At 34.7% G+C, this 20,054-nt stretch overlaps 1 protein-coding gene across 2 annotated transcripts in view; it reads right to left on the bottom strand.

Moving 5' to 3' along the window:
• arhgef10la (Rho guanine nucleotide exchange factor 10 like a) overlaps positions 1–20,054 on the bottom strand; it is a 218,917-nt gene that overhangs the window by 197,325 nt on the left and 1,538 nt on the right. For both annotated transcript variants that reach the window (XM_087800820.1, XM_087800821.1), the window contains exon 2: positions 2,004–2,291. In XM_087800820.1, coding sequence (XP_087656946.1) covers positions 2,004–2,286 — 283 coding nt within the window. In that variant the 5' untranslated portion in view covers positions 2,287–2,291. The remainder of the gene's footprint in view (positions 1–2,003; positions 2,292–20,054) is intronic.

Below are 20,054 nucleotides of genomic sequence, written 5' to 3'. Positions count from 1 at the left end.
AGCATGTCAGAAGTTAAATAAAGTTCTTTATGTGTCACTTTAAAAATTCTAAAAATATTGAAAAACAGCTTGTTTGCAGTTGGTTGTGCTAGTTTGCTAACAAAGGTGAGAAAAATTATGATTATTTCAAGCACATTTTTTAAGAAAAAGTATTCACATCTTAGAGGACTCAAGTTAGCATTTGGTATCAATTTAAATAAATTTGTTTTAGTGTTGATCTTAAAATTCTCAAAAGATTGAAACAAGTTTGTCAGCAGCTAGCTGTGCTAGTTTGCTAGTTTAAATCTTTTACAAGAGGACCTGATTATTGTGTTACCATGTCACGAGTTAAATAAAGTTGTTTTTGTGTCACTTTAAAATTCTAAAGAGATTGAAACAAAGTTTGTTAGCAGCTAGTCGTGCTACTTTGCTAACATTTTTGATTGAAGGCTCTTCACACATTTAACAATATGAATCAAGCTAGCCTTTGTAACCAGGTTAAATAAAGTTGTTTTTCTGTTGCTCTTAAAATAAAAATAAAAACAATTTTGTTAGCAACTACTCATGCTAGTTTGCTAATATACAGTATACAAGTTTTCACATGTTTGACAAGAGGACTCTTTTTTTACCATGTCACAAGATAAATAAAGTTATATTGTTACGTTTTGTCTTTAACTGAATGAAAAAGGAGTTTACTAGCAACTGACCAGCTTAACAGCTAGCATGAAGTCATGCTAGTTTACTAATAAGCTGAAAATTATTATTATTTTATTATTATATTATTATTACAGGCCCAAATATGACAGATAAACATTGTAATGATTTAAGGGTTCAGACACTGAATCTATTGTTATAGAGAAGACAGTTAATACTGAAGATATAGCGACACCTACTGAAGGAAGAGAGTATTTAAGGTCACACTAAATAGATGTTTGTTTCTAGTGTTTGACAATGTTGCAGGTTGTTCTGGTTTTACAATAACAGAACACAAGCATCACTTTTTATTATCTTCATCATTATAATCAAATGAGTTCAACAAAAGAGTTTGAACCGTCAAAAGTGTGTTTGTCCTGCACTTTTGGCCACAAGAGGAAGTTGCTTGTGCAATAGTTCTGTTCTTGTAAAAGAAAAGATCTCTGGTTTCACTTTTTCTTCCGTCCGAGTCTTCCAACGACAAATCTGCGTTATTTGACCGTCGTGTTTGATTATGTTCGAGTCACACAAACCTGTGTTTGAGTCGAATCACGTCACATAAAGTTCTTAAATGTATCGTTTGTTCGGACGAGAACCATCAACCTGCCTTTCATGGTACTTTTGAAAGAGAAGAATTGTAGGAAATAAAGTTTGTATCATTAAAACCTTGATAAATTAGTCAAAGTTTCTTTCATAACGGCTGCGCTAAATTCAATATAGATGTATTTACTTTACTTTCTTTATATATGTATGTTTACATCTATTCATTTTTAATTGTTTCTGTGACAAATTTAATTTCCCCAACTGTTTGATTAATAAAGTATCTTATTTGATATTCTTAATCTTGTAAAAATAAAAAAATAAAATCCATTTTTTGTTGTTTAGTGTCTGTTATTGTTTTAGTTTGTATTAATGTATCTGTATCATACCGGATTAATCTAAAATATGTATTTCATGATAGGCACTGGTTGGTTTTAATGTCATTTACAGGCCGAGATCAAGTGGTTTCGTAGCTGCTCGACATGAAAACAGACAAAGCCTCGAAGCACGAACAACAGCGTCATTGTTCCCCTGGTGTCTCTACGCCACATATGTCCTCCTGATTCAACTCTATTCGGCTTCCATCTCCACATACTTCTCTCCGTCGAGTCATCTCTTCGGCTGAATTCCCCGCATCCTCCCTTCATCCCTGCCCCGGTGACCTCATCATTATGTAACCGACCCCCACTATGATCCGCACCCAGAACTCCCCTCGTCAATCTGGATCCACTCGAGGAAAGCAAAAAAGAAAAGTACTGAAAACAGAACCGTCCGGGCCTCGAACGCCTCACCTGCTGTGGCTGGAGAAGCTACATCCTCGTGGTGATCCTCCTCCTGTCCGGCGGGAGAAGAACCTCTGACCACTGGTCCGGTGTCGCTCGGCGACTTGTCCTCTGACCGCTTGACCGCTTCCTCTTTCGACAGCTGCTCAGAGTCGCCGGCTTTCCCGACGTCAGGAAGTTTGTCATCATCAGAGAAGTCGTCGAACACGAACTCCTCACCCTGCTCCTCTTCCTCCTCCTCTTCATCGTCTTTTGGAAGTTTTGGAAGCTGCTGGGTCACGGCGGTAGACATGGTTTCTGAAGGAGAATTGACTTTATTTAATATTTGAACTTCATTTATACGTTCATTATTTAATATTGTGTTCATTTAACTACATAGACTGGGGTCTTTCAGCAGTGACGGTGAATTTGGGCCATTTTTGTCTTATTTTATGAGTTAATTTATTTTATAAATATGTTCCATTATAACTACTTAATCAAAGATGTATAAAAGAGTTCAGGGAACTCAAACTTGCAGCTTGTAACTTGATATTCTGTCGCCCTCCATTTATTGTCTACACTTTTTTGAGTCTTCATTTTTGTTCAACGTCACATGGTAATGAATACAGTTCATCACATATATTATCATTTAGATAACTTTCATTAGTAACTTTGATTAGCTCCTTAACCAACTACTACTCCCAAACTTCTGACACTACTCATGAGGCTAAGCTTTAAGCTAACACTTATATTAGCAAATCAACTTTCTACTATTTTTGTTTTTAACCTCAGTTGTTAAAATACTAAATCGCAATGACTTTTTCCTCAATAATGCTAAGCTACTACTTTTAGCACTTTTAGAATACCTACTATTAGTTTCTACGACTTTTGCTATAAACTTCAGTAGCCAAAAAACTATATTACAATGAATATTTCCACAATAATGCTAAGCTACCTCTACTATTAGCAAAGCTACTGTCTACGATTTTTTTTGTTATTAACCCCAGTAGCTAAAATACTATTGCAATTAATATTTCCACAATAATGCTAAACTACCTCTACTATTAGCAAAGCAAAATGTTAATTGTTATTAACCTCAGTAGCTTAAATACTTTATCGCAATGACTATTTCCTCAATAATTCTAAGCTACTACTTTTAGCACTATTAATAGTTGTAGCATAGCTACTTTTAGTTTCTATGACTTTTGCTATTAACTTCAGCAGCGAAAATACTATACAACAATGAGTATTTCTACAATAATGCTTAAGCTACCTCTACTATTAGCAAAGCTACTTTCTACGATTTTTGCTTCTAACCTCAGTAGCTAAAATACTTTATTGAAATGAGTGTTTCCACAATAATGCTAAGCTTACACTACTATTAGCAAGACAGCTTTCTACTATTTTTATTTTTAACCTCAGTAACTACAATACTTCATTGCAATCAGTATTTCCACAACAATGCTAAGCTACTACTGCTACTAGCAAAGTAACTTCCTAAGACCTGTGTTATTTAGCCCAGTAGCTAAAATACTTTAATGCAAAAGTCGTAGAAAGTCGTAGAAAGTCAATTAGTTTATAGCAGTGTTAGCTTATAGCTTAGCATTATGAGCAGTGACAGAACTTCTTGAAGTAGTTGTAGTTTTAAAAAAGGGTTAACTATATAATCAAGGCAAAATAAAAGATACAATTTAACGTGATGATGTTTATTCTTAACCATCTGACTGCACTCGTGAAATCTATAAGAGGTTGGACGTAAACGTGTCAATATTGATAGTAATGAACAGAAATAGCGACTCGTCAGGCGATGTAAAGAAGAACCAAACAGGCGGAGATGTGAACCAAACTTGGCATATGGCGAGCAGGAGTGTGTTCGTGAAAAGAAAGCGTCTCAAGAAGATTAGCGGCAGATTAATGACGATCTCTTGTGACTAATGCTCGGTCACTTCACGCAGGTGAGGCAGCACCTGGACGACAGTTAAAGATCACCTGAACTGATACTTGTTGATACATTTCCAGGACAAACTGACAGCAAGAAGGTTGTTGGTTCGCTTTCAACTCGAAGGAACTTGTGTTGGGCTTGTATGTTTTCATTGTGCTTGCGTGGGTTTACTCCTGGAACTCTGGTTTCCTCCCACATGTCCAAGGACATTATTGAGAACTCCTAATTCTCTTTAGGTTTCTCAGTGGGATCTGTGTTTTGTCGCAGGCTGTCCAGGGTGTCCCTCGCCTCTCGCCCTCAACAGCTGGGATAGAACTCAGACCCTGCGACCCTTCTAAGTTAATATGTGGTTAAAAAAAAAACACACAAAGTAAAACTTAACACCAGATGTTTTTATTTTTTTCTCCTGAAGTTCCTGCTTCAATTCCAGATCAGGGCCACGTCCCGTATCCGACAGTCGTCTGATTTGACGGGCCGGTTCAGGTGGAATCCTTCAGAAAACAGCCATGATAACGCGTGTTGTCGGAGCTTATTGTTTAACCCCCGACACGAAAAGCTGCTGCGAAGGTTTGTGTTGTTATCTATTAATTCCTGACAGCTCGCGTCTGACAGGTTTGTTTGTGTTACGAGGCTCAGAACTTCACGGCTTTTCATTTCATCTTGTTTTTTATGGATTTACTCGAGGATCAGAATCACAGGCAGAACGGGAAATTAAATAAAAATGGAAATAGAGCTTTTATTCATTAGTAATAATTACATATGTCTAAATGATATAGTATTTCTGAATGATATATACAGCAGTATATCTTGCAGATGTATAATTATGGTAAAAAAAAAACATAATAGAAGTAGGAATAGAAGTTGTAGTAGTCGTGATTGATGTGGAAAAAACAAACATTGATGAAAGTAGATGTAGTCGTGGTACTAGTACACGCTAGTATTGCTGGTAACATTTGAAGACATGATGATTTATATTATGAATAATATTATACTTATTATTTTTGGTGAATTTAAATGTTGATCATGAAAGACTACTTAAACTACATACTTTCTGTGTCTCGAATGGTGTCAGAAGTGGTGTTAGTAGCTGAAGCGTTATAAAGAAAACCATGTTTAGCAGGTATTGTGTTGTTTGGAATAATTGTTGTAGTATTAAGAGGAGGTGGTGGTGAGAGCTGAACTAGTAATACTCATTGCAATATGGTATTTTAGCTAGTAGGTCATTGACAAACGTGGTAGAAATTAGTTGCCAACCGTTGCAGTAGATTACCATCATTAGTACTGTTAGAAGTAGTAGCTTTTTTAAATGGTTATGCCAATAGTATTAGGTAGAAGTACAATGAGTAGATGTGTTGATAACAGTAAAAGTAGATGAAAAAGTGTTGGTGATGGTAGATGTAAAAATTAGTCATATGTACTGCAAGTAGTAGCATATAGCAGGTATTGTGTTGTTTGGATTTTTTTTTGTGGTATTAAGAGAAAGTGGTTAGGGCTGAACTAGTACTACTCATTGCAATATAGTTTTTTAGCTAGTGAAGTCAATAACAAACTTGCTAACCGTTGCAGTAGCTTAGCATGATTAGTACTGTCAGAAATAGCATTAGTTGTTCAAATTTTTATGCCAGTATTTTTAGGCAAAATTATTAGTAGTAGTTGTGGCGATAACATTAAAAGTAGATAAAAAGTGATGGTGATGGTAGAAGTATAAATTAGTCATACACACTACAAGTAGTAGCAGAAGTGGAAGTATCTGTAGAAGTAATATTTTTAATAGTTTTATAGCAGGTATTTTGTTGCTTGGAATAATTGTTTTGGAATTAAAAAGAAGTGGTGAGACCTTTATAATTATACTATATTGCAATATAGTATAGTAGCTAAGAAGGTTAATAACAAACTTGGTAGAAAGTATTTTTGCTGATGTAGCTACAATAAGTACTACTGCTAGTTCTGGCAATGACAGCAAAAGTACCTTTGCGTTGGTGATGGTAGAAATATAAAGCAGCAAGAAGTAGCAGCAGAAGTATTTGAAACTGTACTTTAAGTTTCTTTAAAGGTACAACTGTTGCACCAGATTCAATAGTTTAACACTAAAAAAAAGCAGAGAAAAAGTTGTGTTTAATTAAGTGTACTATGGTAAGTTTTTGATAACAATTAGATTAGCTGGGGGGAAAATAATAATAAAAATAATTAATCAATTGTATTACACTGAACAAGGGTAATACAAATTTGTAAAAATAAATAAATAAAAAAAACTATAATAAACCATAATAGTTTGAATTAAACACAACTTTTTCCAACTTTTAATTTGTTCAATGTGGTTGTCATGGAAGCGGTAACAAACGATGAGTACAGACCCTCGGTGACAATAGTAGGATTATATTACCATTGAAATACATTTAAAATCTACACACAAAAGTGAATTGGTGATCATTTTAGTTTTGTCCAACTGCAGCTTTAAGAAGCAGGAACTTCATCATCAGTACCACAAACACAGTTTCTCCGACTGAGCGACCCTTTAGCGGGACCAACAATGAGTCTTTTGTGGCGAGAAAACTGCATCTCGCCCTCAAAAAAGCATTGTTGGAGCGTTCGTCACCAGCCCTTTGCTCGCGGGTCATTTGGGCCGAGGCTGGCCCGGACTCAATCTGGACGGAAGGACTTTGAAAGACTCGACGACTCCTCTGTCGATGAATGATCTTTTAGAAACAGTTGCGGACGAACACACACGGGGTTGTTCTCGAGTCCGACTCGTTTTTAAAAAATATTGTACGACAAATTCAGTCGTCGTATCGTCGGAAAGTTGTACTCAAGAGGTTGTAGAAGTTGATAGTAGCCGCAACATTGCTAATAATTATGGCGGTAATTCTTACTGGCATCGCGGACGTCGACGTTATCTTAATGGACCGTTGTAAATAAAAAGTCGCAAAAGTAAATTAGCATAACTTACCAAAAAAAAGTACTGGAAAAATACATCTCACCGTAACGCTGACTCAGCAGAAGCTCTGGGCCAGTTTATCGGAAACAAAATAGTCTCGTGTTGAGATTTTGTTTGACTCATTTTCACTATTTTACAGCTTTATTTCTTTGATTAAACTTGACTATCTTTAATAAAATAAAATACTTTTGAGAGAGTAATAATCAGGGGTATGTAAATATTGATAAAGTGATAAATCACGATTTTGATTTTCATGATAGTGTATCGATATTTTTTATTATTGGTCATTTAAATCCTATTTTATTTTCACCATAGCTCCGTTATCATTAGTAGTTCAGTAGAGTGTGTGTACAACAAAAAATAAAACAAATATATATATATATATATATATATATAGTATAGTAATCCTAGTATTTGTTTTATATATATATATACATAATTTGTATAAATGATTAACATGCATATATTACGGTGGTTCATTTTTGTTGCTATAAACTTCTGGACTCTAGGTGGCAGCAATCATTACTTATGGATTAAAGAAATACAGCAAATCCTAGAGATGACTGAGGACGAGAGGATACAGTGAGTCCAGCACCTTTTAAAGCTGACGTTTGAACATATTTTGGTTTCAAAACAAATGAAAGCAGTTACGACTTCATCAAGAGTCATGTGGTCTGTTAATACTACAACACCAGAGTCAAGTACTGGACAATACTACACATATATACTTGTTACGACACTATCACAACACCAGAGTCAAGTACTGGACAATACTACACATATATTCTTGTTACTACACTATCACAACACCAGAGTCAAGTACTGGACAATACTACAAATATATACTTGTTACTACACTATCACAACACCAGAGTCAAGTACTGGACAATACTACACATATATACTTGTTACTACACTATCACAACACCAGAGTCAAGTACTGGACAATACTACACATATATTCTTGTTACTACACTATCACAACACCAGAGTCAAGTACTGGACAATACTACACATATATTCTTGTTACTACACTATCATAACACCAGAGTCAAGTACTGGACAATACTACACATATATACTTGTTACTACACTATCACAACACCAGAGTCAAGTACTGGACAATACTACACATATATACTTGTTACTACACTATCACAACACCAGAGTCAAGTACTGGACAATACTACACATATATACTTGTTACTACACTATCACAACACCAGAGTCAAGTACTGGACAATACTACACATATATACTTGTTACTACACTATCACAACACCAGAGTCAAGTACTGTACAATACTACACATATATACGTGTTACTACACTATCACAACACCAGAGTCAAGTACTGTACAATACTACACATATATACTTGTTACTACACTATCACAACACCAGAGTCAAGTACTGTACAATACTACACATATATACTTGTTACTACACTATCACAACACCTGAGTCAAGTACTGGACAATACTACACATATATACTTGTTACTACACTATCACAACACCAGAGTCAAGTACTCGACAATACTACACATATATACTTGTTACTACACTATCACAACACCAGAGTCAAGTACTCGACAATACTACACATATATACTTGTTACTACACTATCACAACACCTGAGTCAAGTACTGGACAATACTACACATATATACTTGTTACTACACTATCACAACACCAGAGTCAAGTACTCAACAATACTACACATATATACTTGTTACTACACTATCACAACACCAGAGTCAAGTACTCGACAATACTACACATATATACTTGTTTCTACACTATCACAATATATCGTATCGTTGCCCCTGTATTGTGAATCGTATTGTATTGCCAGCCAACATAAACCCCTAATAATAATAACAACAGGAATTAATTATTTCTTTCTTTCTGTGGGTCCTGTTTAAATAAATGCCTCAAGAACTGGTACCGGGTCTTGGCCCAGTGGCTCAGGGCCACTGCTGTAGTCTATTACCTCTTATTATTAATACTTATAAGCACTATAAGTAAACTTACAAAGGAGTTACAGTAGAAAGTTGTCAGCTGTCGGTGGAGGAGATGAGAGTCGTGAAAGGCTGTAACAAATGGTGTCGCAGGTGGGATTGTTGCATATGTGAGTGAAATTGAAGTTCTATCAAAAGTGTTTTGTGGGAAACATTATACTCGCTGAGGAGTACTAGCTTGTATTATCGTAGCATGCAATGGTCCGTCCATCCACCAGTTCTGGTCATTGTGATTAGTACTAAGACAAGTTCCGTTTCATCAGTAGTTTCTGAGATAAACTTTAAGAAGAAGAACTTTGTAACTTTTTAAACCCATCAGAGAAACTTCAGGTTTTATAAACGTGATATATTTACACACAGTTCGACTTTCAGTGAAGCCGAAATAAGAATTAAAGGTACTTTTAGAATGAGTTTCTGTGAGAGAAGGCGTTTGGACGCGTTTCCTCAAACAGTCGCGACGAGCGTTTCTTGAGGCGGGAAGAAGAAGAAGAAGAAGAAGAAGAAGAAGAAGAAGAAGAAGAAGAAGAAGAAGAAGAAGAAGACGGAGATGAATCCCACGCCTACACACCCTGTCCCTGACCTACATAAGGATGAGCTCCGAAAACTCACAGCACATTTTTTGACTTCTGAGAATAACGAGGAGGGAAGAGACGCACTTTGAACGCGACGCTTCACAAAAGCAGATCCTTGCGTTCGATAATGGATGAAAATGTTCTCCAGAAGTCTGAGGCGTTTTCTTCAGATTCCTGACGAAGACGCTTCTCAAAAGTTTGGATTGTTTTTGTTCTTCGTTGCTCTACGAACATGTGCGGCGAACGCTTCAAGGACATATATAAATATAGATGTATATTCCAGGTATTTGACTTCATAAGTTAATCAAACACTTGTAAAAAGCAACCTGTAATTCTTAAATGTAATCCTCATTAAATAACATTATTTATTAGCATTTTTTATTAATAATGATTTACTTTTAAAGCATGTTTTCGATAAAAGGTTTAGTTCATGTAAGAACAAAAAACTTTTTTTTTTCCATCACTTTGTTTCTTTCGTCATAGTATTGATAATGGAATGAAAAGCAGAAGAAACACAAATAAATAGTACGGTTCGAGGGCCACAAGCTGCCCTTCGGATGTGTTGTTTTGGCCCCCATGAATAAACTATTAAATGGTTCAAGTTTAAACTTTTTTTTTTTAATTTTAGAAGAAAATATTTATAATTCATCACTAGTTTATCTACAAATATAACTCGTTATGGTTCTTTCTTGATCCTCTTTTTTTTACTTATTTATTTATGTGTTTTTATGTGAGTATTTTTTGTTCTTAGATTTAAAAAAAAAACGAATTTATAACATATTGATACTGATACTACTACAAATACAACTACTCCTACTACCACTACCACTAATAATAATAATAATAATAATAATAATAATAATAATAATAATAATAATAACAATAATAAGAATACCTTTTAATGTTAGATTATTTTCTAATATAATTTCTACAATTTTTACATTTTTTGTTTTTTATCTTAGTGACTTGACTTTTCCCATTATATTATATCATGACACTTTATATATATATATTTATATATTGTTTGTCCTCTGACAACAGTCACAACATATATTCTAAGTAGCTGACAAAAATACCAAAAATATTTAAAATGAAAAATTTTGATTTTGATTTCATTTTAAATATATTGTGTTCCTTTGTTCCCTTCGACTGTATAACTCAGCAGAGTGAAGGACTGATGTTATTCTATATGTGTATCCTATTAGGTCTTTGTGTTATTTCATTTGATCTATGCATTTTATATTCGCCCTTTGTTGGCTTTTTGCTCATTGTTCTTTTTATTTGCACTTTGTTCTTGCTTTTATGAAACTTGCTGTACCTTCTGTTGTCTGATGTGAACTGGTAATCTAATCTCCAGAGGGAGTAATAAAGTCAATCTAATATATTCTAATCTAATTATACATTTTATTTTTATATGATCCATCAATTCAGAATGATATGAATCAACAATGATCCTATAATGTTATATGTCGGGCAGGAGCGAAGTGAAAGGATGATGTTATTCTATTGATTTATTATCTTGATCTTTAAAGTATGTACTTTATTGAATATTGTTTTGATTGTTAAAGCGCTTTGTGACCCTGGTCTGGAAAAGCGCTATATAAATAAATATTACTTACTTACTTACTTACTTACTTACTATTCTATGTTAATCTTTGTATCCTTTGCTTTGTGTTATTTCCTTTGATCTATGTTCTTTATATTTGCACTTTGTCATTCCTTGCACTTTGTTCTTTTAATTTGCACTTTTGTCTTGTTCTTGTTTTAATGAAACTATCGTCTGCTGTGAACTGGAAACCAAGTTTCCTGAAGGTCAGTCTATTATAATTAGAAATGTGATTTTTTTTTTTTAAATATATATATTATCCATCAATTTAGAAGGATATGAATGAACAATGATCCTATAATAATATAACAATATGTGTCTTATTAACCTGCACTATTAGTTTCAAACCTTCCTTGGAATAAAAAAATATGTAATAATAAGAAAAGAAAGCAGGACTTGTTGGTATTTGTGCACGAAGAACACAATAAAATGAAGTTTAGACGCAGAGTAGATCTAGATCTAGACCCTAAAGAAACAGAATTTCTTAGACCTGGTTTCAACATTATTGTGGCGATTACATTAAAAGTAGATAAAAAGTGATGGTGAAGGTAAAAGTATAAATTTGTCATACACACTACAAGTAGTAGCAGAAGTGGAATGATCTGTAGAAGTAATATTTTTAATAGTTTTATAGCAGGTATTTTGTTTCTTGGAATAATTGTTTTGGAATTAAAAAGAAGTGGTGAGACCTTTATAATTATACTATATTGCAATATAGTATAGTAGCTAAGAAGGTTAATAACAAACTTGGTAGAAAGTATTTTTGCTGATGTAGCTACAATAAGTACTACTGCTAGTTCTGGCAATGACAGCAAAAGTACCTTTGCGTTGGTGATGGTAGAAATATAAAGCAGCAAGAAGTAGCAGCAAGAAGTATTTGAAACTGTACTTTAAGTTTCTTTAAAGGTACAACTGTTGCACCAGATTCAATAGTTTAACACTAAAAAAAAAGCAGAGAAAAAGTTGTGTTTAATTAAGTGTACTATGGTAAGTTTTTGCTAACAATTAGATTAGCTGGGGGGGAAATAATAATAAAAATGATTAATTAATTGTATTACACTGAACAAGGGTAATACAAATGTGTAAAAAAAAAAAAAAAAACTATAATAAACCATAATCATTTGAATTATTCTAGGCCCTAAAGAAACAGAATTTCTCAGACCTGGTTTCAACATTATTCCTTAGAAATACCTTGAGACTGAAAGATTGAATCCATGCAGTTAAAAAATGCATTTTGAGTTAAAGTCATAAAAGAGAGTAAAGTCTGACAACTTCCTTCGTAACGAGACAGAAAAAGCGGCGTCAGCAGAAAAAAACCTTCGAGTCATTTCTAAAAAAGATCTGAAAGCAGGAGTCGTGTGTTGGAAGCTGTTTAGTGAGGATTTAGATCCGAGTGTTTAACCAGCGAAGCAGCAGCTGCTGGTGAGTCAACACGAGCAGAGACGCGTCTTCAGGCCTTTTCTTATTGAAATCACACCGAGCAGCAAACAAGAACCAGAGCGAGACCATTCAGCTGCTGCTTCTCCCCGAGGACGTCACTATCTACGGATCCACTGATGGAGGAACTCGAGTCACAGAGATAAATGTTTGCTGGAGATAAAACAGAAACACACCTCCATCACTTTAATTGTTGCTTAATGGATATATTTATGGGTTTATTATTATTATCATGGTAATGATTATCTATTATTTTTACATATACATATATTATTATGGGAAAAAAAGCATCCTCTGCCAAGGAGCTCATCTCCACCAATACTGTGATTTTTATCAAATTTTATTTTCCTACATGTCTTTTCTCTGAATGATTTTATACTTTTTTTTTTCAATTATAAAATATCGACGATGTCATTGACATGTAACAATCGTTCTTTTTTTTTTACAAATTTTTGTGGTAAATATATGTTGATTTCTACCTTTTCTGAGCCTTCAAAAAACAACATTTTACACATTTGGGCAACATTTATTTAATTCAGATGGTTCGCTGGATATCATACTTTAGTTTCCGAACATTATTTTCCATTTTCAGAGACATTGATTTTAGGCCTTTTTTTCGTGGTTAAAATAGGTAGATTTAAAATATTAAGTGAAGGGTTGAACAAAAAGTACATATAACAGGAATTATAATTGTGACGATGTGGTTTTTTCATTTCTCGAAGCTTGATTTATCTTAATTATCTTGTGTTTTTGTGTCTGTTCCTGAACACATGTATTTCCTTCTACATAAATTTTACTCTGATTGGAAGTTTCTGTATATACATTAGTGATGCGTATATTGGCAAGAATCTGTTGATATTATGCGTATGACCGTACACGGGCAACTATGCAATATATAGTGATACTGTAGTAACAAGGCTATATAAGTAAGTCATATATTTATGTATATATATGTGTAGTATTGTCCAGTACTTGACTCTGGTGTTGTGATAGTGTAGTAACAAGGCTATATGTGTAGTATTGTCCAGTACTTGACTCTGGTGTTGTGATAGTGTAGTAACAAGTACATATGTGTAGTATTGAGGAGTACTTGACTCTGGTGTTGTGATAGTGTAGTAACAAGTACATATGTGTAGTATTGAGGAGTACTTGACTCTGGTGTTGTGATAGTGTAGTAACAAGTACATATGTGTAGTATTGAGGAGTACTTGACTCTGGTGTTGTGATAGTGTAGTAACAAGTATATATGTGTAGTATTGAGGAGTACTTGACTCTGGTGTTGTGATAGTGTAGTAACAAGTATATATGTGTAGTATTGTCCAGTACTTGACTCTGGTGTTGTGATAGTGTAGTAACAAGTATATATGTGTAGTATTGTCCAGTACTTGACTCTGGTGTTGTGATAGTGTAGTAACAAGGCTATATGTGTAGTATTGTCCAGTACTTGACTCTGGTGTTGTGATAGTGTAGTAACAAGTATATATGTGTAGTATTGTCCAGTACTTGACTCTGGTGTTGTGATAGTGTAGTAACAAGTATATATGTGTAGTATTGTCCAGTACTTGACTCTGGTGTTGTAGTATTTACAGACCACATGACTCTTGACGAAGTCGTAACTGCTTTCATTTGTTTTCAAACCAAAATATGTCCAAACATCAGCTTTTAAAGCTGCTGGACTCACTGTATCCTCTCGTCCTCAGTCATCGCCAGGATCTAACAGAATTTCAATGTTTATTTAGCTGTTTAGGCCATAATGACTGCTAGTGGCCATAAGATTAATAGCAACACAAAAATGAAAATAACACTGAATATTTGCGTGTTCATGTATATTAATACAATAAATAGAGATTATTATTATTATTATTATTAACACAAATATATATAGTATTTAATTGACGTGAAATTTATTGTAATATGAACCAAAAATTAAATATAATTAAAAAATAAGATTTGAAAGCCTAATAATAAATAAATGTTTTGTTTAAAACTAAAGTATTTCAAATCAATACAGTGCTGGTAAATATCCATACAGTATTGTGACGGTAAAACTACAATAAGCCTCGTACGTCTCCATCGTATCTATGTTGCAGCTCTTTGTGTTCAACTTGTCGGACACGGACGTCGTAACGCGATCACGACGGCGTCGAACCGCGAGCGTCATCACTTTCGCTGAAGGACGCGACGACCCCTCGTCTCGTCGCAAACACATCGACGGAGAAACGATTCCTCTCAGGACAGAAGAATGAGAAGAGACTCCATCCCTGTCGAGAATCACCGCAACATGGAGTCTAAACACACGGTGATCAGTGAGTCACATGTCAGAACTATCGATCCTTCGCTTAATATAAAGCTATAATTCAATGGATTTGGACTTATTCAATAAACAGTCTCGCATTTCACAAGGATTATGGAGCAGAATTTACTTGACACATTAAAACTGGTGCTAACTGCTGCTAGCTTGTGAGTGGAAAATATTATAATTTTAAATTAACTTAAAACACTTTAATCCTGATGTTGAGTGAAAATGTATCTTCAACTGTACAAATATTTGTCTATATGAAAAGATGAATTAGACATTAATTAGACTTAATCCCCTTTACTTGCTGTCATGTTAGCTTAGCTGCTAACTCGCTAATTTGCTAATTTGCTAATTTGCTAATTTGCTAATTTGCTAATGCTAAACTCTAAATGTCCGTATATGGTCATTTTTCATTAGAAATCGATTTATTATTATAAGTAAGTAAGTCATTTTTATTTATATAGCGCTTTTCCAGACCAGGTTCACAAAGCGCTTAAACGATCAAAACAATATTCAATAAAGTATATATTTTAAAGATCAAGATAAAACTGAGAACACAAAAGGAGTTCCAGAAAATCAAAAGCCTGAACAAATAAAAACGTCTTATTTTCGGAAAAAAAATATTTTATTTGGAAGCGAAACTTTAGAGTGAAAGCTGTAAAAACTGTAAAAAAAAAAAGAAAAAAAGTCATTAAAAGTTGTTCTCGGTTTAAAGGAGACGCTTTAGTGATTCTGTCTGTGTGAACAACATTAAAACTCTTCTGCAGGTGAGAACTTTCTCCAATCATTTTACAAGACATTATTAAGAATTTAAGATTTAAATCCAAATTACACTTATATATTATTAAATATTATGTATTTGTATTTTAAAGGCATGAATAAATAGAAGGCAAATAAAAAAAATTAACATTATAAAAAGTATTTATGAATAAATTCTGATTTTGTAGAAACTATTAAATATTATGGTTATATTTTTCAAAGGCACAAATTAAATATAAAAAATAAAGAAATTAAACATAAAAAATTTATCTTAGATGAAAATATAACAAAATATGTTTATATATTTTATTTATATATTATTAAAGGCACAAAAAGATAAAAGGTGAAAGACATATTTTTCTAAACAGAATCATGTTTTTTTTGAAGGAAATAAAAATTGCTGAACGAATGTAATATAAAAGATCAGTAAATAACTAATAATCACAGTTATTAAAGTTAGATTTAAGTTGGATAAAAACATTGGTAATAATAGTTTAGACAAGGTTAGTAAAAAGTATAATTCAAACAACAAATACGCCGTGAAACGTGTTTGATTTTGTAAATAAAGTCATATATAAAGAAATAAAGGCCAAACAACATGTGAATAAATCAAACAATCGGTTCAATTAGTAAATTAATGTTATATAAAATACAGATGGAAACATATAAGGATATAAATATGATTTAAATAAATGAGAAATTACATGTTTCTCAAATGTTAAAAAAAAAGTCTGATCTCATTATTTCACTTTAGTAAAAATAACTTTTATTTGATTTGATCCTTCATTATGGTCTGTTTAAAGCTGGTGAGTCGATATCATTCGAGCTAATGGTGAGCGAACATGTCGGATCATGACTCGACGCCGTTTTCTGTCTGAAGGTTCAAACCGTCTGCGTCGAACCGACGCCTGAATTCCTGAGCGTCGCCTGAAGGTTTGTCATTATGTCGTCATCGAGGTTCGTCCGAACACGTGTTCGTCCAGACGTCACTTCTGGAGCAGGAGCTTTAAAGTGCTTAGTTCAGGTGTTTCCTGTCACTCACCTCAGGTAGAATCATAAGTAAATTAAATACACATTTAATAAATGAATACAATTGATAACAACTGGGTAATAAACTGTCCTTTTCCAATTAACTGACTTTTTCTGCCACTTTTTAAATAGATTCCTAAGTAACTTACAGGTTATATTTTTAATTATTTATATTTTTAATTGTTCATGATTTTAAAAATTGTTCATTTACATAATAGATATAATAAGAAAATGTGTAAATATTTGTTAAAAAAGGAGCCTCACTTAACTACACCTGACTAGCATTATGTTGCGAAATGATGCACTGATTTTAATTTTAAGAAATATTTGTGAATTAGAGTTTTTTCATATATATTTTTTTAATTATGTTGCTTACAAAGCTAAAAGGGTAAATGTAAAGATTTGTATGACATTTAAAGTACAGTAGTCCTGCTAATAATTGCTAAATAACTTTTTTTCTGGATCTATATGTACTTTAGGTAAATAAAAAACATTCGTAAAAACCTTCTAGAATTCTTCCTTCAACATGTAAGTAAGTAACTGTTATCTCCGGCTCAATCTTTAATGCCAGAACAAAATAAAAATCTATAACACGGAGGAACATGAAGTACAAAAACCACACGTGAAATGCTAATTGAACGAAGCACTAAAATGCTAAAAATAAGCAGCTGAGCCCACGATACTGAACAGTCGGATCTTTGTGCCTCATCATTGAGTCTAAAACTTGACTTTTAACCAATTATTTTTATTTTTGAGTGAAGTAGCACTTCACTAATAAATCCATCATGGTCAGCGTGCTAACGTTTTAGCAAACGCCAAAATATAAACTGGCCACCATTAAAAAAATAAACCTATTATAAAGTTTATATCTTATGTTTGCTACTACATTATTTCCCTGAAGACAAATCACTACTGTTGTCATGGCAACTTTGTTTAACCACTGAGAAAGCACTTTACTGAAACCAGTTAACTGAAGCTAAGTTATTATTTTATGTTAACATAGTTATGTATAGTTTATATTTTAATAAAGTGTGTTGAGATTCAAATAATTCCATATATTTAATTAATAATTAACATGGAAATATTCACTTTGTTTGTTCATTGTTGTGTTGAAATAAACTTTAGGCCACCAGATGGCAGCAGCCATCACGTCCGCTGCAGCTACAGAAACATTGAAGTTCTGCGAAATCCTGTGGGTGACTGAGGACAAGAGGATACAGCAATTATACTTTAGGCCACTAGATGGCAGCAGCCATCACGTCCTCCGCAGCTAAAGAAATATTTAAATTCCGCGAGATCCTGTTCCTGACTGAGGTCAAGAGGATACAGTAATTCAACTTTTGGCCACTAGATGGAAGCGGCCATCACATCCTCTTCAGCTAAAGAAACATTTAAATTCCGCGAAATCCTGTGGCTGACTGAGGACAAGAGGATACAGCCGCCTCGCGCCGCTTTTTAAGCTGATTTTTGGACAAACTTTGAACTTTCCGTTCTAATAATTCTACAAAGAGGCGTGAAAAAGTCACAAGATGTCATGAAAAAGTCCATTAAAATTGTTTTTAAAAAATCATATTATATAGTATTTATAAGTGTAGCAAAATGTATTGTAGCAAATTGTTTCATTAGCTGAATATATCGTAGTGTATCGTATCCGGAGCTGAATATATTGAATTGAATCGTATTGTGAGATTAAAGTACTGCCACAGCCCTACAAAATACAGTTTATCAATAATATGTCAGTAATATGTGTTTATCAGTGACTGTTAAAAACATTCTTTGCAATATTTGTTTTGGAAGTGCATGTCAAAGTAACCTTTGACCTTTCGAGGATTCCAACTGAGACAAGGATGCTTGTTAAAATGGAACAGACCTTGTTAAAGACCTTTTTATGTTCCTTAAACATTCTTTGCACAATCCAAACAAAATATCAATGAATAAAGCTGTTTCTGACATTTTAAGACCAGACTGTAGTTCCGGGGGGGCAGGAAGGGGGGGGGGGGGTTCCCAAAAGTATGACCTCAAAAAAGAACAAAGCATCATTTGAGAGTGGGGGGGGGGTTGACAGGGGGCTGCTTTTTGTGTTTTAGATATCACTCCGAATCATCTCTAATCTCCTCATATCACCACATTATTGAGGTCACCGAGGCCGGACGTCCACATTAAAAGCTTTTCCACTTCCACACAACCATCCGTCACTATGAGCCGCGACGCTCCCACTGTGGAGGAACAACAAACAACATTCCCTTTCATTCACTCCCGAGAAGTTGCTCCGGTCCAGTGATCACTGGTGCGAGTGAGACATCACATGATCGTCCTCACATTGTGTGACGTTCCCAAGGGAAGGTGGTTCCTGTGTGATCCGGTCGCCTCGTGAACATTAGACAGGCGTGTCGCTGCGATCAGATGACAGCGCTGCTCACGCTGACGGGGGAAGCCTTTGCTCCGGGACAGGCGTGCACAGATTGCTAAGGTCTGTTCTCGGGAGTGACTAAGGGGTTAGAAATCCTGTTCAGTGGAGGCCTCTTGGACATCCGGGCGAGGGAGGAAGAAAACCAGGCTGTTACTCAAGATGCAAATGACTTGGTCAAAGGTCCCGCTGCTCCCCCTTTTTAACCCTTTTCCTCCCGGACTCCCTTTTCAATTCAGGCCATAGAAACAGCGTGAAATCCATCCTTGGAGGGGGCTTTGTATTTAAAGGAGGTAACCCTCAGTCTGGGATGGTTCAGACCAGGGTAACCTTCCTTATTTACGGCCTGAAGTTACAGGATCTCCCCAAAAAAAATGCACTCAGAGGCGAAAGTTTCCTCATTAATGTCAGACTTCACTAAACTGTAAACTTCTATTTCACTTGTTAACGTTTGAATAAGACGCGTATAAATCAGGCCTGTCCGTGTCCACAGTGGAAAACACTTTTTAAGGACACAATAAAAGGGATTTGTTATTTATTTTGGCCCATGTAGACGAACAAAGTTCTTATCTATGCTGTGTTCCCAAGAGCACTGTAGCATCTTAGCACCTGCTCTGGTTTCAAGACAACAATCGACTGATAGATGAGAGAGTGACGTCACCAGCTCCGAATACTAGAAATACGTTCAAAAAGTAGTAGGCGAGAGGGAGTGCAATATGGGGGTTACAAAAGTTGTTCCACGGACAAGGTCGAGACCTATTTAGGTAGAGCTTTATTGATCCCTCAGGAGGTCTCCTTTGGGAATTTGTTTACTGTTTATTTGCGTCTGGTAAGTATGCCATTGCCTCCAAGTTTTTTGCGGCAATACGTTAGGATCGCCAACCATGAGTAGGTGGCAGGGGCGTCGGAAACACAACCCAACAAAATAGTGTCGAGCCAGGATGAGTCGAGTAGGATGGAGTAGGGACTGGTTAGTGGAAAAGAGCCGTTACAGGTCATCGGTACTTTGTTTTCTTGACGTGGTATGTTAAGGAGGTTTGGATGTACTTCTGGTGCGACCTTTGACCGAATC

The sequence above is a fragment of the Callionymus lyra genome, chromosome 10 (assembly GCF_982586985.1).
Source record: "Callionymus lyra chromosome 10, fCalLyr1.hap1.1, whole genome shotgun sequence".
Lineage (NCBI taxonomy): Eukaryota > Metazoa > Chordata > Actinopteri > Syngnathiformes > Callionymidae > Callionymus > Callionymus lyra.
This window is presented reverse-complemented; position numbering and strand designations above follow the sequence as displayed.